The sequence below is a fragment of the Pelophylax lessonae genome (genome assembly GCF_965119305.1).
Source record: "Pelophylax lessonae genome assembly, chromosome: 2".
Taxonomy (NCBI): Eukaryota; Metazoa; Chordata; class Amphibia; order Anura; family Ranidae; genus Pelophylax; species Pelophylax lessonae.
Genome location: NC_138769.1, coordinates 310149294 through 310174144, shown reverse-complemented (window position 1 = coordinate 310174144; position 24851 = coordinate 310149294). Strand labels below are relative to the sequence as shown.

At 42.9% G+C, this 24851-nt stretch overlaps 1 protein-coding gene across 2 annotated transcripts; it reads right to left on the bottom strand.

Moving 5' to 3' along the window:
* Positions 1-12441: 12441 nt before the first annotated feature.
* On the bottom strand, positions 12442-24404 carry SRSF1 (serine and arginine rich splicing factor 1). Of its 2 annotated transcripts, XM_082244631.1 has the most exons (5): positions 23843-24404; positions 20432-20667; positions 17093-17265; positions 16238-16333; positions 12442-12957 (listed from the first exon to the last, which is right to left on the bottom strand). In XM_082244631.1, exons 1-5 carry the CDS (start codon positions 24040-24042, stop codon positions 12877-12879), a joined length of 786 nt encoding a protein of 261 aa, XP_082100757.1. In that variant the 5' UTR covers positions 24043-24404; the 3' UTR covers positions 12442-12876. The 2 variants fall into 2 exon arrangements, with proteins under 2 accessions (XP_082100757.1, XP_082100756.1); XM_082244630.1 differs by lacking the exons at positions 12442-12957; positions 16238-16333 and adding an exon at positions 16597-16890 and having other exon boundaries at positions 23843-24351.
* Between the last annotated feature and the right edge of the window lie 447 nt (positions 24405-24851).

Here is a 24851-nt window from a genome sequence, read left to right as displayed (position 1 = left end):
TTAGTTTGAAGGGCAGTGTACAGGGTTCAGCAGGGCAGAGGCTGAGAGGTCAGCAGGGGAGTGTACAGGAATCAGTATGGTAGAAGATGGGTCAGCAGGGAAAACTACAGGGGTTAGCAGGGCACAGGACAGGGGTGAGTAGGGCAGAAAACAGGGGTTAGCAGGGCATTGGATGGGGTCAGCAGAGCAGTGAACAGGGGTCAGTTAGGCAGAGGATAGGAGCCACTGCTGGTAGGTCACTCAGCAGATCTCGTCCTCCCAGACAGCACATAACTGACATTGCATTCTGTTACAAACAGCCTCAAACTGCACAGTATGTAGGTGGCCACTGTTCCAATCTGGGGATTTCACAGGTCAGAACAGCAACATAGCAGGCAACTACTGTACCGATTGTGCAGATGGAGGCTGTGTTTGTAAAAGAATACCAACTCAGTTTAGTGCTGTGGGAAAATGAGATCTGCTAAGTGCCCAGGCTGTGCCTGTGCCAGAAGGGAAAGAGGAACCCAGCGGCAGTCCAACACCTTCCTATGTGCAACTCAAGGTACAGCGGCACAGACATCCAGCTGAAATCTGGGTGAACACTAAAGTAGCCGAATGAGGTAGGCCTGCATTAACTGGGAAAGATTCAGCCTTTTCCCTTCTGTATAGCCAGCCGCAATCGCCGGCTAGCTTTGTTGCTGTGTAGGAGGGTGTCCCAGAGTTCTTTTGCGTGCTGTCATTTATGCGGCTGTGTACCATACATGACACGTGTGCCGGGGGTTGCCGACCCCTGGTCTAGTTTGACTTCGATAACATTAAGATCACTTTTTATGGCAAATTACTACACAAAAAGCAATCGATTCCAAGGGATTCACATAGTTTTTCTTGCTATTTTAGTTTTGCATTTTCTCTTACAGCAAAACATAGCCCATGTATTTATTGTAACCAGGAAGCGAAGGTTACAGCTTTTGATCCACTTTGTCTTACTGCAACAGTGGCTATGTGTATGCACAGACTTCCTTTGTACCTTGTACAGGATGCAAGGGATGGGCCTGGATATATATTACCATTGTTGGGTTATGGTCCTTTTAAGAGGGATGATAAAGAGCAGTTTTGGAATACTCAAGGGATTAAACTCTGCTGCAAGACAGACCTAAAAAGGGGTGTTGTGTTGTGTGGAACAGGACATGCAGTAGGGAAAATTATTTGATCCCCTGCAGATTTTGCCCACTTACAAAGAAATAAAGGGGATATCATTTTTTTTATCATAGGTGTATTTTAAGCACTTCCCGACTGCCCGCTGCAGTTATACTGCAGCAGGCAGCCCCCCTGCGTGAACCAACGTAGGTATACATCGGTCACGTGCCTGCAGCTAGGTGGCGGCGCGCTTCTGCCCCCACTCAGCAGCAGGGATGCCATTGCACAGGGCAGGTGGCTCCGATTGCCGCCTGACACTCGCGATCACTCCCCGCTGAGAGAGGACGGGTAGCTGTTGTAAACACAGCTGACCGTTCTCCCTGGAATGATCAGAGCATCTGTGATCCTTCTATATAGGAACACAGGTCTCTGTGATCATTTCACAAGCCACGCCCCCATACAGTTAGAAACACGCCCCTGGGTACACATTTAACCCCTTGATCTCTTACTGTGTTAACCCCTTCCCTGCCAGTGTCATTATTACAGTAACAGTGCATATTTTTAGCACTGATTAATGTCACAGGTCCCCCCAAAAGTGTCAAAAATATCAGTCAGTGGTCCGATCTGTCTGCAAAACGTCACAGTCCTGCAAAGAAAATTGCAGATCTCCATCAATACTAGTTTAAAAAAAAAAAAAAAAACAATAAAAAAATTACATAAATCTTTCCCGTAGTTAGTAGTTGCTATAACTTTTGTGTAAACCAATCAAAATACGCCTATTGTGATTTTTTTTTTTTTTTTTACCAAAAATATGTAGCAGAAAACAAATTGGCCTAAAATGTTAAAAAATTTTGAAATTTAATTTTTTTTTTGGGAATGTTATATAGCAGAATGTGAAAAACATTTTTTTTTCATAATTTGTGGGGAAAAAAGGACGTCAATTTTATTTGGGTACAGCATCGCACAACCGCACAATTGTCCATTAAAGTAGCAGTGCCGAATCGCAAAACATTGCCTTGTCATTAAGGGGTAGAATCTTCCGGTCCAGAAGTGGTTAAAGGAGTTGTAAAGGCAGGTTGTCTTTTTTTTTTTTTTTCTTAATGCATTCTAATCATTAAGAAAAAAAGCCTTCTGTGTGTAGCAGCCCCCCCCCCAATACTTACCTGAGCCCATTTCTATCCAGCAATATCCATGAGTTCCTAGGCTCCTAGACTCACCCTCCTGATTGGCATACAGCAGCAGCGTCATTGGCTCCTGCTGCTGTCAATATAAGTCAGTTAGCCAATCAGGGGAGAGAGGGGGCAGGGCCAAATGGCAGCTCTGTGTCTGAGTGGATACACAGAGCTGCAGCTTGGCTCGGGTGCCCCCATAGCAAGCTGCTTGCTGGTGGGGACACTCAACAGGAGGGAGGGGCCAGGAGCAGCGAAGAGGGACCCAAGAAGAGGATCCGTGCTGCTCTGTGCAAAAGCACTGCACAGAGGAGGTAAGTACGACATGTTTGTTATTTTAAAGAAAAAAAAATGAGACTTTACAAACACTTTAAATGATAGAGACAGAATATCAACCAAAAATCCTGAAAAAACACAATACAAATGTTTTGTTGGCAAGCACCGAGGTAAGACGTTTATTGTGGGTTGCACACATCTCAGGAGGGATTTTGGTCCACTCTTCTTTACAGATCTTCTTTAAATCCTTAAAGCATTACTAAATGTTAAACTTTTTTTAGTTTTAGATAGAGTGGAGAGGGAACACCTGTCATTTTCTATTGCGGTTTGTGCACGTTCGGGAGATTCACCCTCTCTATTTGTCCTGTTTATCAAAGTAAAAAAAAAATCCCTACTTTTGAGTTGTCCCCAGAAAAGAGGGGAAAACTTATTGGGGACACTAGGTCTGGTGACCTGGGGGTCCCCAAGGAAATTCCTTGATTTGTAGGGATTTCCTCTCACTTCTTGCTTGGTTATGGTACAGGAAGTGAAGGGAAATCTCCTCAATGGGACAGATGGCGAAAAAAAATCTGACACAGGTTATAACCCTCTCTTATTTTAACCAAAATTTAAAAAAAGTTTTGCCCATGTTTGTAATTTAGGTTTCTTGACTGTTTCATCTTCCTCCATACATTTTCTATAGGATTAAGGTCTGGAGACTGGCTAGGCCATTTAATGACCTTAATTTGCTTCTTGAATCACTGCTTTGTTGCCTTGGCGGTATGTTTTGGATCATTGTCATGCTGGAAGACCCATCCACAACCCACCTTCAGTGTTCTGGCTGAGGGAAGAAGGTTCTCACCCAAGATTTTACAATACATGGCCTGGTCTATTGGCCCCTTAATGTGGCAAAGTCGGCCTGTAGGTTTAGCAGAGAAACAGCCTCAAAGCATAATGTTTCCACCTCCATGCTTGACTGTAGGGATGGTGTTCTTAAGGTCATAGTCAGAATTGTTTTTTACTCCAAACAGCAAATTGAGTTAATGCCATTATTGTTAATGCTCAATTTTGCTTTCGTCTGACCACAGCACTTTCTCCCAATCCTTCTCTGAATCATTTAGATGTTCATTGTCAAACTTGAGATGGGCCTGCACATGTATCTTCTTGAGGAGAGGGACCTTGCGGGTGCTGCAGGATTTCAATCCATGGTGGCATATTGTGTTACCAATGGTTTGTTTGGTGACTTTGGTCCCAACTGCCTTGAGATCATTCACAAGCTCCTCCTGTGTAGTTCTGGGCTGATCCCTCACTTTTCTCATGATCATCTTTACCCTGAGGCGAAACCTTGCATGGAGCTTTAGACCGAGGGCGATTGATAATTATTTTGTATTTCTTCTATTTGCGAATAATCCCTCCAACAGTTGCCTCCTTCGCACCAAGCTTCTTGCTGATCGTCATGTAGCCCATTTCAGCCTTGTGCAGGTCTACAATCTTGTCCCTGACATCCTTTGACAGATCTTTGGTCTAGCACATGATGGTGAGGTTTGAATGGAAGAAAGATTCTGTGGTCAGGTGTGTTTTATACACCTAACGAGTTGTCATTAGGAGCACCTTCTTAAAGCGGTAGTATACTCCGCTATTTGACTTTTACCTACAGGTAAGCCTATAATGTCTTACCTGTAGGTACAATTAATATCTCCTAAACCTGAAGGTCCGCCGGAGCCGATGAACCAGGAAGAGACGCCGGGGGAGCAGGTCAGCGCCCTCAGGGTTGTCCAGATGACCGCACCGAGGGTTCGTTCTAAGGTATTTCATAATGAGCTAGTATGCGATGCATACTAGCTCATTATGCCTTAGTTGTGCAGTTTTTTTTTTTCCATGAGTATACAACTGCTTTAAAGCGCCAGGACCAATCTGTATACATGAGCACATCCTGTAGCCAGTCTGTGCGAGACAGAATTATTGTTGGTTAGTAGGGGATCAAATACTTATTTTGCTCACTGAACTGCAACTCAATTTATAACATTTGTATTGGTTTTTTTTTTTCGGATTTTTGGTTGATGTTCTGTCTCTATCATTAAACTTTTTTGACCCTTCATTTCTTTGTAAATGGGCAAACTTAGAAAATCTGCAGGGAATCGAATAATTATTTTTGCCACTGTACTTTCGAGAAAGAGCTGAGGGCTGTTCGATATTCTGAGACACTGCAGGGCTATTGTGACCAACTACACATAGTATGGTGAAGTGTTAAGCACATCAGCTTGTGCTCATTTTCCTCAGCCAACTTCTGGCTGTTGAGTGAAAGTAATCACTTTCTCAGTGTGGGCAGTCCCCCTCCATCCAAGACTTCAGGAGGCTGAGCAGGAGAGTACCTTTCACCTGCCCAATGCTATAAAATGGGAGTTTGTTAACCCCATGTGATCGTAATAAAAAAAAAAAAAAAAAAATATATGTAATAAACCCCACAAAATAAAAAATAATTGTAACCCTCATTGCCCTGCACACACTCACAAATGCAAGCATGTGCCCAGGATTCATGTAAACCGAGATTGCACCACACATGGTATTGTGTACAAGGTATGACATGAACATCAAGAGTGAGCGCAATCATGCTAGCGCCATAGCTCACGCTTAACTCTAAACTGATGAGTAGTGAAGGCTTTTAAAGCACTGCTATTGGAGATTTTTGAGTACTATTGCTTTTCATATAATGGGCACATGCAATTTTAAGAATTGGCATGTTTGGTATCTATTTACCCAGCACAAACCCATCTTTTGTATTTTACCAAAAATGTGTTAATTATAATTCACTTTATATGGATTCCTGAAAATATGTAATTTATAAACAATAGTGCAACAACTCTCTTTATTCTACAAATCCTCTGCTTTCAGAAAATGTAAAATACTCTTGGGGTTTTTAGGAACTTTTATGGCAAAAAAATACATTGAAAAATGAACAAATTGCTCTAGAGCAGAAGTGGATAAAGTAGTATTAAACCTTGCTAATTTATTATACATTATTATTATTATAACATATCTTTTCTGTTCTGTAAGTGCCGGTTCACACTAGGGCGACCTGTGAGGCGACCAGGTCGCCTCCCATAGGGAAGCTGCGGACCCGTTCTAATAGAAGCGACATAAGTCGCTCCGACCTAGAAAAAGTGTCCGGAGCTTCTTTGGGGCGACCGCCATAGACTTCAATGTTATGAAGTCCGTGGCGGCCGCTCCGAGGTCGCGGTGCGAAGTAGCGTCGCTGCAATGTGAACCGGCGCAAATGCTTCTGTATATGGTAGGTTAAAGTGATACTAAAGTTTTGTTTTATTCTTTAAAAATAACAAACATATTATACTTACCTGCTCTGTGCAGTGGTTTTTCGGAGCTGCCAAGATCCTCCTCTTCAGCGCTCCTGGCCCCTCCCTCCTGCCCCCACAGCAAGAATCTTGCTATGGGGCACCCGAGCTGAGCCTCCATTCAGATACAGAGCCGTGGCTAGGGCCCCTCACTGGCATACTGAGTTTGATTGACAGGAGCTGGAACAAATGGCGGCCGCTGCTATCTCAGCCAATCAAGAGGGAGAGTCCTGTACAGCCAAGTCTCTCATGCAACATCACTGGATCAACATGGGCTCATGCAAGGATTAGGGGGGCTGCTGCACAGGTTTTTTTTTTTTTTTTTTATCTTAACGCATTAAGATAAATAAACCTTCTGCCTTTACAACCACTTTAAGTACCTTTGTAAAGCTTTCCTCATCATCAGTCTGCCTCGTTATCGGTGTTCCATACAGCTTATAGGCAGGGAGCACAAACATGAGTAATTGAATATAGTGTGTACCCACAATTTCCCTGCTGGGATGCAGCTCTTTCCCACTGCACATGTGTATATAAGTAAAGCTGGCTATATATGCATTGACAGTCGGTTCAGCAGGGACTGGCTGAATCTCGATTCATGTAAGGGCAGGCTGGTTGTACACATCAATCTATTGATCAACTACAGTCCAATTAGCTTGTTGGAAAATGTGCTAATTTTTGAATTGGCAGGAAGTTTAGGTAGGGTACCCAGAATGTTTCCAAAAATGTTCTGGGACATTATGTTCCTTTTTACTATCAATATTGTTATGTACACGTACCTCTAGCAATTTAGCCAATGTGCATTTCATGCGGCCAAATATATTGAGGTCCACAGGGGCATTAAAAGGTATGCTACACTGATGGAATAACAGGGTAAAACCTTTTCTGGTGACATTACAGCTATAGCTGTAAATCATTTCTGAGTACTTTTGGAATTTTACAGCAAGGTATGTGCAGTGAAGGATGTGCTGTCCATCATTTGCAGGTGGGCAGATGTATGGCCCTTTTCATCTGTACCCTCTGTATGCTGCCTTTGTGTGTTGAACACAGAATAGGGAGACAGGTATAGATTTTTTGGTCGGGAGCACGCACGCTGTGGTGTGTTCAAAGAGCACTAATGAAAGAGGAAACAGTGAATGCAGTGACAATTACAAACGAGTTCTGTCATTTTCAAATGAGTACAAGCAACATGGATACATTGATGTAATGTGTATATGATCTTGTAATGTTTACACTTTGAATTTAATAAAACGGTCAGGGCCCAGACGTGCATACAGCACCAGAATGCAGTGTATTTCTGAACGCAGCTGGCACAATTGTTTGTATACAGCAGTACTAATAAATGACAGGCTGAAATCTAAGCAGTTGCATGTATACAGGGATAGATATTCAGCCCTGAACACAGGCTCAATGTCCTAAGCCACCCAACTTTCCATGTATTCATATAACCACTGGAATGTGTGGTCACAGCCATAGAGACACAGCCTCCATCATTGATTTTTAGAGGGTGCTGGCAGCAGCTGTATGTAAACACCTGTGACAACCAGGTGCAGAAATATGCCAGATTCTCATGATTTAGGTCTTTCTGCATGAACCCTTAGGTTCAAAATGCAACACCTGCAAAATTAGCATACATTTCTCACGTACATTACTACTTGTACTCTCATCCTGGTTTTGTGCATGGTTAACTGGTCCAATGGGATTATCAGTTGGCCAAATCACACATTTCTTTCTGGGCATTTACTATGACAGATTTTCTGAAATGGCACTGTATGCCCCAGAACCATCCTTGCTAGAAAGGAAATCAGATACAACACTGCAACTGTAAAATCTACATGCTATTTTTTTCTTGATCCATGAACAGACAGAAAAGGATCAAAACGAATTACAGCAATAATACAACAAATACAATAGAACCGGAGATATAAAAATAAATGCATCAGACCTGGCTACATTTTGCTGGTTTTCAACTCTCTAATTTTCCTGGGCTAGAATTGCCTTCACCCCTCCCTCTGCTTTGCCATTCACAAAGCGCAACTGCTGTGCTTTGTAAATGCAGAGAGAGGGGTCTAAAAGGTGAGATTCCTGCTGTACATTTTGGGACCAGCTTGGTGTTTGTTAAAGTGACATTAAATTAATTTTAAAAAAATAAAACCTAAACAGATATTAGCCACATCAATACAGGGCCCTTTCACCCCCTTCCTGCCCAGGCCAATTCCAGCTTTCAGCGCCGTCACACTTTGAATGACAATTGCGCAGTCATGCTACACTGCACCCATATTAATTTTTTTTTACAAATAGCTTTCTTTTGGTGGTATTTAATCACTGCTGGGTTTTTTATTTCTTACTAAACAAAAAAAGAAAATTTGTAAAAAAAAAAAAAAACAAAAACGTTTTTCTTATTTTCGGTCAGTAAATTTTGAAAATAAGTAATTTTTCTCCTTCACTGATGAGGAGGTACTAATATGGCACATGGATAGGCAGCACAGATGAGCAGACACTGACTGGTAGTACTATGGGCACTGATTTTTTTTTACTTTTCTGTAATCTGGGCCCTGATTACCTGTCCTACACTCCTCTTTGAGGAGCCGCTGATCGGCTCTCCTCGCCACACACTAACAGTGTGAGGCGAGGAGAGCCGATAAACGGCACTTCCTAATTTACATGTGACTGGCTGTGATTTGACACAGCCGATAACATGGGTAAAGAGCCACATCATTGGCTCTTTACCAAGATAGGGGTCGTGCCATGTCCTAGCAACACGGTGCAGCCATGATCACCACACTGCAGACGCACGAGAGAGCCCGCTCTGGGGCGCTTTCATAGGATGTCATCCCAGAACGAGAGCCGCACCACTCCGCCATCATTTGACAGTGGGTGGGTGACAAGTGGTTAGCATATGCATTAACAGTTTTTCTATAAATTTCAACAGCTGAGATTACTTTTAAAACTATTTGTGCTCCCAGGGCCCATGGAGTCTTAACTCAATGCTTACACTCCTGCTTTGAGTTACCACTGGTTGGTGCAGTGTGTACTCCGTACAAAGCAAGGTTGCGCCGACAAAATACCAAATATGTCTAGTCTTAAATCATGTTACCCCCAACACTTCTTATTTCTGATATGTGCCTGTTGTACCATGTACTTGTATGAGAAAGTATCCTGTTCTCTTTGTTTTACTTCCTTTATGTAAAATCCCTGGTGTTCCTGCCAATCCCCTCTGCTTTCCTATTAAAAACTGAATACACTAAGCAGGAGAACACACAGTGGTCAGTCCTCTAGCTATGCTAAGAACAGTGTACTCTCCTCCAATGATCAAACTTGTCCTGACACCCCCCCGCTGCACAGCCATTCACTGGGAAGCTCAGTGTGCTGCTGCTTCTCCTCTCCCAAGCAGCTGAGAACAGAGTGAATGTGATCACTTCTAAAAACAAAAGGGAAAAAAAAAAAAAGGTATTTATAAATGTGTTTTAATATCTATACAAAAATGTTTTTCCTTTCATTTCTATTTTAAACTAAATGGGCTGTTTTACAAGGTGATTGTTTTCAATCACTTTTAAACTGCATGAACCTGTAAAAGGAAGAATTTCAATATTCAAAAAACAGTTAAAAAGTCTTACATTTCATCAGTTTAGAGTTAACCCTAAATAATAATAAAAAAAAAAAAAAATCCAAATTTCTTGACAATCCCCAATGTGTCACCTGATCACAGATGTGGAACACATCGATGGTGAAAGTGTGAGGAATGCAAATTATGAAATATGGAGTTCTAAATACAAAAATGGGTGAACTTGATTGCCAATCACAGCTAAAGTAAACCAGTTTGGTTAACGCAGATAAAATAGTGAAAGGGCAGCCCACAGATGGCGGTCATCTCTGCATGCGTGCAATCATTCTCTGCACAAGTCTGCACAGAAAGTGCTGTCCCTTTCTGTTCCAATTCAAATGCTGATGTGCAGGAAATTAAGAAACTAGTGCAAAAAGATAAAAAACATGAGATTCTATTTAAATATACACAATGGGAAAAGGAGGGCTTGAAATCTCAATCTTGAAGAATAAGGGCACTGATACTGTTCACCCTTTTAAGGTGAACCAACAGCTCCAGAGCTACATACAGTATATCACAAAAGTAGGAAAACCCCTCACATTTTTGTAAATATTGTATTCTATCTTTTCATGTGACAACACTGAAGAAATTACACTTTGCTGCTATGTAAAGTAGTGAGTGTACAGCTTGTATAACAGTGTAAATTTGCTGCCCCCTCAAAATAACTCAACACACAGCAATTAATGTCTAAACCACAGGCAACAAAAGGGAGTACACCCCTAAGTGAAAATGTCCAAATTGGACCCAATAAGCCATTTCCTTCCCCGATGCCATGAAACTCAATAGTGTTACAAGGTCTCAGGTGTTGTAAATTTGGTGTTATCGCTCTCATTCTCATACTGGTCACTGGAAGTTTAACATGGCACCTCATGGCAAAGAACTCTGAGGACCTGAAAAAAAAGAATTGTTGCTCTCCATAAAGATGGAAAACCTTGGCACCCCAGATGTTTTGGAACTACATTTCCCTTGATGCTCATGCACTCTGCAGTGTAGTTGAGCATCATGGGAAAAGTAGTTCCAAAACATGTGGAGTGCCAAGGTTCGCCATCACTGGCCTAGACCCTGAAAATGAGCTGCAGCATGGTGGCCAAGACCATACAGCGGTTAACAGGACAGATTCCACTCAGAACAGGCCTTGCCATGGTCCACCAAAGAAGTTGAGTGCATGTGATCAGTGTCATATCCAGAGGTTGTCTTTGGGAAATAGACATGAGTGCTGCCAACATTGCTGCAGAGGTTGACGGGGGTGGGTGGCGGTCAGCCTGTCAGTGCTCCAAACATACGCCGCACACTGCATCAAATTGGTCTGCATGGCTGTCGTCCCAGAAGGAAGCCCCTTTTAAACATGATGCGCAAGAAGGCCTGCAGTTTGCTGAAGACAAGCAGACTAAGGACATGGATAACTGGAACCATGTCCTATGGTCTGATGAGACCAAGATAAACTTATTTGGTTCAGATGGTGTCGAGCTTGTGTGGCGGCAACCAGGTGAGGATTACAAAGACAAGTGTGTCTTTCCTACAGTCAAGCATGGTGGTGGGAGTATCATGGTCTAGGGCTGCATGAGTGCTGCCGGCCCTGAGGAGCTATACCGTTCATTGAGAGAACCATGAATGTCAGCATGTACTGAGCATGATCCCCTCCCTTCAGATACTGGGCTGCAGGGCAGTATTCCAACATAGCGACCCCCAAACACACCTCGACAACTGCCTTGCTAAAGAAGCTGAGGGTAAAAGGTGATGGACTGGCCAAACATGTCTTCAGACCTAAACCCTATTGGTCATATGTGGGGCATGCTCAAAAGGAAGGTGGAGTAGCGCAAGGTCTCTCATCCACCGTCATCATGGAGGAGTGGAAGAGGAGTCCAATGTCAACCTGTGAAGCTCTGGTGCACTCCATGCCCAAGAGGGTTAGGGCAGTGCTGGAAAATAATGGTGGCCACAAAAATTGACATGGTGGGCCCAATTTTCACTTAGGGGTGTACTCACTTTTGTTGCCAGCAGTTTAGAGATTAATGGCTGTGCGTCAAGTTACTTTGAGGGGACAGCAAACTGACACTGCTATACAAGCTGTACACTCACTACTTTACAAATGTAATTTCTTCAGTGTTGTCACATGAAAAGATAATAAAATATTTACAAAAATGTTCGATGTGTACTCCCTTTTGTGAGATACTGTACTTGCATCGATTCAACAGCTACAGGCCCCAAGGACAGTTTACATCCAACACCACAAGTCTTATATGGCTGCATTGGGCAAATTATACAGATGCTCCACTGCAGACACGGTACTGGGATGTAAACAAGCCCCTGAAGCCGCTGCCTTTGGATTTAGCCAAGTACGCAGCTCCAGACAAGGGAAGGCAAGTATTTGTTAGTCCACCTTAAAATGCTCAACTAAGAGAAGTTAACTTTCTCTTACGTTCACTTAAAGCTGAACTCTAGTCAGCTGGGGGAATAATGCACCTACACAGAGATATTAGATCAATTTCTACTAGACCAAGGTGAAATATGTTGGCTTATTTCTCAGCATGTGGGTAGGCCCTTAACATCCTCCTGTACAGTGGAAGGCCAACAATTGTTCATTTCAGACAACAGCAGAGAAGCAATGACTAGTTGCATGGCTTTAGGGGACTTGAGGTATAGCATAGAGGAACAAAAAGGTGGGGGTGTCTAGGAGGAATTACTGAATTGTGCATTTTTTTTTCCAGCCGACTCAAGTTTAGCTTTAAAAGGTTATGTGGTATTGGTATTTAGTACTGATCCTTTAGAAACTTACCAGTGTAACAATCTACCAATAAAAATGTGTAATAGTATTAATGAACAGATTAAGATGATCATGCTACATTAATACAGATCAACAAGACATTGTGTCAGCAGCAGATGGAGATCCTTACCTGTAGAGATTGGATATCTGAGGGCCATCCTAGCCAAGAAGCCACACAGGAACCAATTAACTTTTTATTTATTTATTATTCAGCAGCAAAATCCTCACAGGCCAATTGAAATCCTAGATAATTTTTTTAAAACCCAACCCCTTCAAATTTGATATAAATTTACTAATTTCAATTCATCCCTCCCATTATCCCTTTTAATTACCATCTATTGGTGCTGTATCCTTCCCAGGGGATGGCTCCAGCGTGCCTCTTGTCTCCTCTTTGATTTTTTACAAAAAGAAAAAACTTGCAACTCCTTCTGGCATCCTAAGCGCTCCACTTGTATACAAAAAGAAAAAAAAAAAAAAGAAAAAAAAAATCTATACAATAGCCAATTGGATGAATAGGAAAAAAAACATTCCACACGAATGGGGTTTAGATGGGGCAGGAATCCACTCCTATGTTCTTGTTATCTGATCCCGCTCCATGAATCTTGGCAATTCATCCCTATCCTATTCACTCCTTCCTATGATTTGAATCCAATGATCCACAGCTCCAGGATTGGGATCCAGTGAGCCCTCTCCAATCCAAACCTTTATAACCAGCAAAATCAAAAAAAAAAGAGGCAGAGTTAGATATTATCAAAACAGGTTTCTGGGAACTGATCAGTTATGTGTGCAGACTAACAAAACAAAAAGAGAAAAAAATAAAAAAGTGTATGCACATATAACGATTACATTTCCCAAAAAAAGTCTAATTGAATGGTTATATCATTAAAATACTAAAAGAAAAGAAATCTTATTAGTTTAAATCATGACTGATACAGACTGGTGTCACAGAAGCGCTTTTCACAATGAAATTTACATCCACAGTGCGCTTCCCCCAATACACCATAGTGGGAACATATAGAGAAAACCAGCATGCCACCCAAGGGTCAACAGGTGATTTGCTGTAGATGCAGACTGCATTTCTGACTAAATATCTGACCAATAAAGTGCTTCCCCATAGACCCCCCCCATGACGGACAGGAGAAGCTTGTCAGTTTTTATTGTCTGACAACTGTGGTAATAAAAAGCACCCATTTGACACCAACCCAGGGGGAGGATTTAACTTTTAATATTTTTGTTATACCCACATATCGGGGAAGCACAAAAACAGCAACAATGCTAATTAAATGTAATAGTTCTTTAGGCCAGATAATGCTACTTTGTAAGGCATTCCAGATGTGTTAAGCACCTGAACTCAAAGCCCTAAACAGATGTAAAGATAAAGTTGCACAACAACCTATTTCATAGACCACTTAAACTAGTGTAGTTTCATATTTGATGCTTCAGCTGTTAAACACATGTAGTACCTCAGACTGTCATAATACTAGATCATATTAATTGGGGATTGACTGCAAACACGTGTTTAGAGTTGGTGGGCCTTTTGCAATGGCTTGGTTACACACACCACCATTAAAACAGTCATAAATGGGTTTATATAACTAGCATTGTCTGTTATAAAGCATCACTAGTGCCTTTCTGGCCAATGTTCTATTATGGTCTATTTGCATATTCTATACAAGTGGAAAGTTCCAAATGTTGTGCATTACCGTCATACACACCACTTAAAAATTTGGGACATGACTGCATTACCCACATTTTAAAGAATGCCCTAAAACCTACCCAGTAATATGATGTGACATCTAATGCAAATGAACTGTCCAAACAGTTAGAAATATTTCACTACCCATCTAAAATACATAAATGAGTGAAGAGATCACAAAAGCTAGTAAGTCCTGCTGTGTATTACAATTAAAGTAAAGCTACTGTAAGCAAAGAACCAGGTGGCCTTTCAAGTTGCCCTTTTAGTCATTTTTTCCTCAGGATAACTCCATCAAACTTAAAGCAGAACTAAAACACATCAATAGTTGCCTGCCATGAAGAGTCATCTGCAAGCTCTCTAACTGGCATAGACAACGCCCCCCTTTTCTGGGTCCTCAGTCATTCTAATTGCATGCAATAGAATGATAAAAACTCCCAGGCATATGTGCAGGATTTCATTCATTGCAGCACCAAGATGGGCAGAGATTGTACATCCAGCTAAGCATTTACATTCTAAAGTATCTTGTAAAGAGCAACGCAAGAAGCCTTCATTACAGAACAGACCAAGCATGTCTTCTGTAATAAAAGTCATAATTCAGGACTAAGTTTGGCTTCCAGCATCTAAAATTAGGTGATGTAGGTTCTGCCTTATATAAACAAACATTCTACCTGGTCCCTTAACCTGTGAAGTAAAGGCACTGCAATACCCTCATGCATGGAAATACATCTATTTAGCTTGCAAGAAAAGTGCTAAAATGTACAGTGAATTCCATATATATGAACTATATCAGCCAAATTCTATAGCTGTATTTAGAGTCTAATTCGTATAGAACATAGCAACTCTGCATAGCTGAAAATATATAATGGTGTTGCCCAGCCAAGCAGCGTACCAGGTGTATGAACCTTGAAGCTAATCGAACAGAATTACTAACGCTTCAGCAGCCAATTATTTAAAACGGTCATTATTAGGCTGCCGAGGTACCAATTTTACCCATAAGGTTAAAAGTTTTAGGCTCCACACACAGATTTATCAGGATTGGAGCACAAATAGTCACTGACATGTACCTAACAGGGCCAGGATCACTGCACTATAGCACCCACACTGGCAGAAGGGAGCTAGTAGCAAGAATTATGGCCAAAGTCATTTTGGCTCAACTTCTATGGATCACAGGAGTAGTTAGTTAGTTTTGCACTCCTGGGACTGGTTTTTAGCCGACAGTGGGCTAAAACCTGCCGTCGGCCAATAGCACTCAGCCAGTCCAGACTGTGTATAGATTCCTACTTTATAGTCGGGATCCACCCAGATTGACTGAACTGGTAGTTGGCTCAGCCTCTCAGCAAGCTGCTGGCAGATTGCTGCCCTCAGCGCACTGTAAGGGCAGCAGAGGGGAGAGTGATCCGTGGTCTTTGGACCTGTAAAAAGCACTAGTGAAACATTTTTTTCAATGCATTGCCATTAACTATTATATAAACAAAAAAAAAAAAAGTGGGCGCAATATCCTGATGCATAGAATACGTTAGCTAGTTTGTGCATTATGGTCCTGTGTTGCAGAGCACAGGAAACGCACTGATATGCAGAACCCCCCCCCCCCCCCCCCGACATCAAGGATCCAGCAAGGAGCTCAACTGAAAAGCAACAGCTTTAACCTTACATTGTGTATGCACTTAATCTAATTTTTGATGGAGCCATCCTAATAGGCAATTACCCAAAGTGGCCACAAGAGGGAAACAAGTCAGGCATCACCTAAGTTGAAGGCTTACAATACAACCTAAGGGAAGCTAAAGTAGCATGTACCTCCCCAAATCACATGTTGCTTTTCTTTGCTGTTCCAACACTTAAATATTGATGTGGTGTATTACAAGAATATGGCAAAGATTTTACTGTAAGATAGATTGAATAACCAAAATCTTTAAAAAAGGTGTAATGAGTGGCAAAAGGAAGCGCTGCAACCTAACAAGCCTATTAGTTTTAAGCACAAAAAAACTGCCCTTGAACAATAGTCTACAAACATCTGGTTTTGAAATCTATTTAATTCTGACAAATAAAAAAAATAAAATAAAAAAAACACAATAGCAATGTTTACCAGTCACAGAGAGGACATGCAGTTAGCAGTATTGATATTATACTGTAAACAAGTTGAGAGGCCCACAAAACAAGTATCGTGGCAGACTTTATCCTACAAGCACTTTATTAGTTTAAAGAGCAATCCAAGATCTTGCTTTTATAATACTTATAGCATAAATTCAATACTGCCAATTTGTCTCACAATAGCACTTGGAGTCATACCATGGCCTCCATTTTTGATCTGATCCTCCTCAAGCCTCCATCTGAAAATCCTAAAATGATTGAAATGTCCTCCATAATCCATCTCTTCAGATATGTCTACAGAAAGACACATGAAAAGCAAGGTAAAACAAGATTTCCCCACAAATGAAAGAAGAAAAAAAGTTAATATTTATACCACAACCACCCCAAATCCCCACCACACATTGCAGACAACACACCACAACACTGGTGCTTCTGAAGAGAGGCTGGTCGACTTGTGAAATTATACCTACTACTCCTAAATACACTTTTGGGGCATGAAGGAATGGAAAAGGAAGATACTGGTGTAAGCATTAGCCTTACTATTCTACACAGAAGGCTTAGCACTTCAAAACTTTAATAAAACAGTGAATTAAAAAAGTACTGAATAAAGTAACTGTATACAACATGAGGGGCTACAAAAGAAGAATCACTTTTATCTATGTACGGGAACGAGATCTGCTGTGACGGGGAGAGTAGCGAGGGGATCCTCGGCTTCTTCTTGGAGAGTAGCTGCGGCTGCGACTGTTGCTTCTACTACGGCTTCTGCTACGACTACGACTGCGAGAACGCGATCTTCCATAGCTTGGGCTTCTCGGACCATCGACTTTTACACGAATGTAGGCAGTTTCTCCCTATTAAACAGATAGAACCTGGGATTGAACAAGCCAAGCTTAAACAGCTATGCATTTCAGGCAAGATGAAATACTCTGAAGGTGATGGAAATCCATTGTTATTGAAGAAGCCTAGACAATCTTACCTTTAAACCCACAAGAATAATAACCCCATTAACAACCATGCAGTAATGGTAGAAGGAAAGCAGACAATTATATTTACCTCATGTGACCTAAATTTAGTGTTATCCAGTTTCCGCACTGCATAGGTCATATCTTCTTTTCGCACAAACTCCACGACACCAGTACCATCTCGATAAACATCAGCGTAACATACATCACCTGCTTCACGCATGTGATCCTTCAGATCCTGCCAGCTTCCACTTGGAGGAAGTCCTAAAATTAAAGACAAGAGGAGGTTAACACTGGTTAAAACAAAAAAAAAACTCTTGTAAAAATGTCCTTTGTTTTGGATAAAGTGGGAGGGGGTTTTTAAGTTGTAGTAAAGTCAGGTTTCATTCTATGCATTAAGATAAAAAACTGCAACAGCTCCCCCTAATACTTACCCAAACCCATCTCGATCCAGCGATGATGCAGGACAGACTCGGCTGACTCTCCCGCCTCATTGCCAGATAGCAGTGCCACTGGCTCCCGCTGCTGTTAATCAAAGTTAGTGACTCAAAGAGTAGAGGGGGCAGAGATGAACCGAGTCTCCATGTCTGAATGGACAAAGAGGTGGCTCGGGTGCCCCCGTAGCAAGCTGCCTGCTGTGGTGGCACTCAACAGGAGGAAGGGGCCAGGGGCTCCGAAGAGAGAAGAGGAGGATCTGGGCTGCTCAGTGCAAAACCACTGCACAGACCCGGTAAGTTTACATGGTTGTCATTTTTAAATTAACCACTTGCCGACCGCCCACAGTATATTTACTGCGGCAGTCAGCCCTTCACAGGCAAAGCAACGTAGGACTACGTCGCTAGCCTGTGAGGCTCTAGGGGGCGAGCGCGAGCCGCCGGAGGCACGCTCCCGCCCGCCCCCGTGCGCGTGACCGGCAGACCCGATGTCCGCCGGTCACTCGCGATCGTCCGGTGCAAGGGAGTAAGGCAGGCGGCTGATGTAAACAAAGCCGTCTGTCATTCTCCCTTGTGTAAGAACAGAGATCATACGGTCCTGCTATGTAGGATTGTATGTCTGTTACACCACTAGCCACGCCCCTTTACAGTTAGAAGCACGCCCCTAGGGACACACTTAACCCCTGGATGTTCCCCGCCAGTGTAATTTTTACAGTAACTGTGCATATGTATAGCACTGATTACTGTAGTAATGTCACTGGTACTCCCAAAAGTGTCAAAAATGTCAGTCAAGGGTCCTATCTGCCCGCCGCAGTCCCGCAAAAAAAAAAAAAAAAAAAAAAAAAGACAAAAAATTTTCCCTTAGTAAACGCAATAACTTTTGCGCAAACCAATCAAAATATGCTTCTTACGATTTTTTTTACCAAACATATGTAGCAGATTTAGGTACAGCATTGCAGGACCGCGCAATTGTCCATTAAAGTCAAGCAGTGCCGTATCGCAAAATAGGGCCTGGTCAGGAAGGGGGTAAAATCTTCCAGGGCTTAAGTGGTTAAATAAACTGAGACTTTAATATCACTTTAAAAATCCTATGAAGATTTTTCTTCTTTTTTATTATTGTGTTCAGTAGGGCTGCACGATTCTGGCAAAAACAAGAATCACAATTTTTTTTTGCTTAGAATGAAGATCACGATTCTCAAAATCTTTATTTTAAATATAGATTTTATTAACCATTTGAAAGAGATTATATCATACACACACGCACACACCCACCCACACCTCATTCATTATAATATATATTTAATTTTTTTCTCTCTCTCAAGGATTGCCCCCCCCCCCCCCCGCCAGATTACCCCTTACATGCTGGAAAGATCATTCACCATGCCAAGCTAAGAGAGGGATGGAGTCAGTGCAGTGTCCCCGGGGCCTCTGAAGGTACAGCCCATCGGTGGATGTGGTGGCATCAAGTTGTCTCACTGCTGACATCAATTTCTGTATCGGCAGCGCCATTTGCGTTCCAGACTGGCTCCGCCGTGGCTGAAGGCTTCCCTTGCCATCCCTCCGAATCACAGAAATTCGAGATAGAGATTGTGATTCCCAAACGATTAATCGTGCAGCTCTAGTGCTCACTCAACTTAAATCAAAAAATGTAAGCTCAGACAATTGTATAAGTTTTTCAAAAACTCATTTATATTACAACTTTAACAGCACATCATAGGTTGCCCAAACAAACTAAAGCATTCAATCCCTACTGTAGCCAGTTTTTATGGAACATGGTTTTAAAGACAAAAACTCCTTAGCAGCATTTATAATCGGTGTACTATGGACAAAAAAAAAAAAAAAAAATTTGACACGGGCTATAACCCTCCCCTTACTCTTATTAAAAAGGCAGTTTGTCTTTAGTTCTACTTTAACTGATCTGCTATCTGTGGCTTCTCTGGAGATATACCCATTGCTGGTTAGCAATTAAAACCCCAATCATCCTAAAAAAATAATAATTTACTAGCCTGTGTTGTATGCATGCTAGCAAACTGCTTACCTACATTTAAAAGAAAAAAGGTGCTGAAATTAGGTTTGCAGGTTAACTAATGAGGGGTCCATAAACTCTGTGCATTTGTAAAAAAAGCAAATACAATCCAGGAAACTGAAGCCTAGAGGCACGTCTTAAAGCGTTTGTTACCAGAAAAAGGAAGATCCTGTTCCCTTAAAGCACAGTGCTTGTGTTGTCATTTGGCCCCCTGTAACACCTAAAAAACCTGGCTGATCCTGACAGTTTCTGCCCTCTTCCCTATACACTGACCATGGTGTATCATGGCTGCTGAGCCATGGTCAGCATATGTGTCTGTCATCCGCAGCCATCCACTGTCGTCCTCTCCCCATCTGTCTGCTCGTCAGTGCCCATCCCCTTCCCTCCTGCTCAATTTGAAATGATCTAATCCCCTCTGTAATAGAACACTTAACTGCACCTGTTCCTGTGTTACAGAAAAAATATGCAATCCGTACCTAAATCTAATAGGCTCCCAGCAATCATGTGACCGCTCAGCTCTCTCTTTAATCTCTTCTCCTCCTCCCAGGCTGACGTCAGCTGCAGTGCTCGGGCCGCCCACAGGAACTGTCAGCCGAGGAGAGGAGAGATGTGAGGAGTCAGCAGAGTTCCATGAGACGCTCGGATTTAGGTACAGATCTACATATTTTTTTTAAAAACACAGGCACAGGAGCACTTAGTGTTATTACAGAGGGGATTACATCATTTTATACAAGTGGCTTAACAACCACTTTAAGCAAACCTTTTATTCAAGCCAACACATAAGGTGTTTGTTTTGGACAGAGTTTGAGGAATGAACACATTTGCCCTGGGGAAAGAAAAGAGGAAAAAAAAAAAAAAGACTGGCCTAAAAGCTATTAGCTTAAAAACTTTATGCATTTTCGTAGCCTAAAGGGTCCTATTTTGCACTAAGGCATACAAGAGCATTAAACAAGCCGTAGATTACACTTACCTGATACTACTACTCTATATTCTGAACGCCTAGATGGAGGCCCATATCTTCCACGAGGAGCTCCTCCACCACCACCACCGCCTCCGCCTCCACCACCACCACCACCTCCTCCTCCTCCTCCTCCACCACCACCACCCCTTCCACCAGCTCCTCTGCCACTTCTTGGAAACTCTACACGTAGACGATAGCCATCATAATCATAGCCATCTCTTCCATACACAGCATCTTCAGCATCCCTGAAAGAAAAAAATAAAATAAACTTTGTTTGCATAGCTGTAGTTTTATAAGGGAATCTTCACCCACAAAAAAAAAAAAATATAAAATACATTCTCATCCCTGCCTTTTTATGTACCAAACATTGTTTCTGCGCATGCATGGAAATCCCCCACCCCCCCCCCGTCCAAAGATATACTGCCGGACTCCAAACTGGCACACGCCAGTCAAACAGATGGTGGCCCCCAAAAGCAGCTAAAGGAGTGTGAAGTGCATCTTTGATTTTTTTTTTGGGGGGGGGGGGGGGGGTTTAGGGAAAAAAATGGTCATGCTTGTTAAGTACAGGACATGCACAGCGTTTAAAAAAAAAAAACACACTTAAAAATTAGATTTGTAAGATTGAGAGCAAAAATTTTCTTATAAAAGCACTGCTAGCAAACACTGCCTACACGTGTTGAGTTTTTGCAACTGGTTCCCCATAGCAGCTTCACTTTGCTACCTGGCGATCACAGTTTTCCAACATCGCATGCAATGCAGGTTCCAGCAGTCTTGTATTGTACACCTGTAGTAATGAGGCCTACTCACATTCCAAAACAGTGGAAAGTACTTTGCTGAGAAGAGCTTCATTCACTCTGGGAAAATACACATGCAGGGCCATGTTCTGCTTGCACAGAGAAGCAGATGTTAAGTGCATCCATTGCAGCAGTCTCGTCTACTGGGATACAGTAACTGTGTGGGGTTGTACACCCTCAAAGATGTTACACTGGGACCAGCAGATTTATCCATACAGCCTGCTGCATCCCAACACACAATGGGACTGCCAATGAGGGGGGGGGGGGGGGGGCACACAACACATGCATCCATCTGTGTCGGCAAAACACGCACCCATCCAATGTGAACAAAGCTATACTCCTTGCTCCCCCGCAGGCTGCTTTCTGGTGTTCTGGAATGTGGGTTGGCCTCCTCAATTCAATTGTACTATGCAATTACGCATATAATCACCCTGTGGTGTAAATGATGCCTAAGGCAAGTAAATGTCCCTCCCCCTACCAAAACAAGCATTTAACCTTTCTAGGAAGGGTCTCCACTGGTAGATTTTGCAGAAGCCCTTTTAGGCCTTAATCCAAACACTGCCCTTACATTATACATTTTTCTTTTAGATTTACCAAAATCACATGAGGTCAAACCTAAACACTTTCATTTTGTATGCAATCAGGCAGAGCCTTGCACCACAGGTGAAGGTAAATGTAAAGGAGCTGGAAGAAAATTGTACAATATACGCCTTATGCTCCTTTCACACGCGTGCAGCCTAAAAGTCGCGCAATTTTTTTTGCTGCTTTTCTCCTGGACTTGAAGCAATGCATATGGACCTCAAAACGCATCAAAGTCAGACCAAAGTAGTGCAGGGACTACTTTGAAGTCGTTGCAACTTGAAGTCGCACAGATATGAACAGTACTCATTGGAAATCATGGAATTCGACTAGTCATGGGACTTTGCAGTCCCAAATTGCACACCTGTGAAAAGGAGCTGTAGCCAGTGGTTGTCAACTTATGAGCTAAAGGGGGTCCCAAATGTGGCCACTGACATCATCAAAGGGCCACACATAATATTCCATCTATAAAGGGCCCCACATATATATATATATATATAATCATTTGTGAAGACTGCATACCTAATAAAGAAAGTGTGGATCAGTGTGTGTACATACATATTCGCCAGCATACCTTGGATCTTGCAAAAGCAGTCCAAAAGCTTTTTATTGCAGAGCAGATCACATCAGAAACAGTGAAACGTTTCAGTCACTCAGGACCACTTCATCACATGCCTGACAAAGGGGTCCTGCGCGACTCCAAAACATTGCACTGTTTCTAATGTGATGATCTCTGCAATAAAAAGCTTTCGGACTGCTTTTGCAAGATCCATGGGATGCTAGCGAATATGTATGTACCTGCGATAGATCCACTGTCCAGCTGATGATCGCTTCAGCACCCACAACATATGTGCCTATTTCTAGGAAGGTGTGCGATGGGAATATGGACTTCATGGATAAGTGTGTGTGGACATGCTACATTGTTGGCTGGGGATATGCCAAAGACCACAATATGAAATGGAAACAAACATGAGGCTGGTAGAGATCTATGCAATTACTCTAATCCATGTTCCCACTACAGACTGAGGTGGAGGGGCAGGGCATACATCATACAATATACCAAAGGGCTGCATATTGGGCACCAGGGATCTAACCAATTAATTTATTGTATCAAAGTTGAGTAGAGTCTCACACTGAGACCCCATTCACACTAGCGTGACTTGGTAGCCTGACAAGTCGCGGTGGGTTGCCTGCCATTGATTAGCACAGGACCCGTTCTAATAGGAGCGACACAAGTCGCTCCGACTTAGAAAAAGGGTCCTGTACTATGGGGCGACCTGGAGGCGACTTGCATTGACTTCAATGATATGAAGTACGTGCAAGTCGCGCCGAGGTCGCTGTGCACTTCACAGGTCGTGTCGCCCCTGTCTGAACGGGGTCTGAATTGTTTTGGCATTACACAGCCTGCCAGAATAAATCCTACGCTCCTATTGGACCAATTTGATATGTTAAATCAGAGCCTATTGCCAGCAATGGCGCCACAGAATCCAGTTAGTTTCTGAACTACTTTTGGTGACTTCAGGGGCGATTTCAAGGAACCAGCACAGATGTCTGTCAAATCGCCCCTGGAATCGGACCTAAAAAATGCCTGTTTAAAATCACACAAGTACGATTTGATAAACTGGCCTCAGTGTGAACCTACGCTAAATACTGCCTGGCTACCTGCACTGGTATATATTCGCCTAATCCACCAATCTCAACATCAGGATAAGGATCCTAAAGATTTTTCTTTTCACGATAAGCCCAATAAACTAAAATCATGGCTAAATAACGATCCTGGTCTTTGTGCTACGGCTGAAGCCTTCAAAGTGAAAGCACGGTACAGACACGGCCGCCCAGCAAACAAAGACCGCACCGTTAAAGCCACGCGGTCCAGACCGCCTCCGCCACTAGGGGGCGCTAGAAAACACTGCACGAGCGCCGCATGTACTCATGGCTGCACGGCCGCCAAACGTGCCCGTTTGCTATCTGAGGAAGTAGGCCCAGCGCGGCGCACACATAGTAGTGCATGCACGGGTATGGTGGAACAAGAGAGCCGCCTAAATACCTGGGGTCCTCGAATTCCACGAAAGCAAATGGTGGGCCTCCTCGCCGGTTCTTCAGGTCGATGTCTCGGATGGCGCCGTACTTGTAGAACACGTCCTCTATGTCCTTGGTGCGGATGTCTGGCGGCAGGTTCCCCACGTATATCCGACAGTCGTTGTTACCCGCCGGCCCCCTAATCACGCCACCCCCTGACATATCCATTTTAAAGGAACGAGTTCAGAGAGAGGGGGGAGGAAAAAAAGGAAATGGCAGAAGCCAATTCCTTTAGTAGCTGCAGCGAACGGAGCAACCTAAAATGGCGGCCGCTAGAGCTCTCTTCCTTTCTTTGCACCGCCTCGCGCACGGATACAGAAGTGAGAGAATGTAACCTTCCGCGTACTCGGAGCTCTGTGTAGGGAGGAGACTGGGGGAAGGCAGCGATACTAGAAACTACTAAGGAGGCAGCGCGCCGTGAGGAGACTATTTATGCGGGAAAGCCCAACTTCTCTTCTGTGTCTCACACACATTGGTCGGGTCGCTATCGGGCTGCGGTGATGTCATCGGTAAAAAACGTTTCTCCTTTACGGATTGGCTGGGCTAGTCTTTGAAACGGAAACCCGCCCCCCTCATCCTGCCTTGGTTTTAGCGCGCTTTGCTGTGCTCTTTGTTCTCTGATGTGTTAGTGTAATGGAGGTTTTCTTTTTTTAGTATGCTATAGATAGTTTTAGTCACCAAAATAACGGGCGTTTTAGCCTCTGCCAATTTTAATGTGCGCTACGATGTTATCTGAAGTCCAGTTTTGTCTCGGAATCCATTTGGAATAGATGTGCTGTGAGGTAAATGTGTAAGTAGATATGCCTACCTAGGGTTGCTACCTCATCCATTTAAACCAGGTTCTGAGGCTATTTTAATGCAGATAACTCACTAAAGTGAGTTTAGGATTTGCCCCCTTCCTGACCAGGCCATACTTTGCGATTCAGCACTGTGTTATTTTAACGGACAATTGTGTGATGCTGTTTTACAAATCAAAT

What these genes read in the sequence shown, in the direction of transcription:
- SRSF1 (XM_082244630.1), bottom strand. Translation starts at nt 24,042, where the DNA reads ATGGATATGTCAGGGGGTGGCGTGATTAGGGGGCCGGCGGGTAACAAC. An exon ending in GTGGAATTCGAGGACCCCAG is followed by an intron (nt 20,668 to 23,842) that starts GTATTTAGGCGG and finishes TTTTTCTTTCAG; the next exon opens with GGATGCTGAAGATGCTGTGT. An exon ending in ATATAGAGTAGTAGTATCAG is followed by an intron (nt 17,266 to 20,431) that starts GTAAGTGTAATC and finishes CTTTAATTTTAG; the next exon opens with GACTTCCTCCAAGTGGAAGC.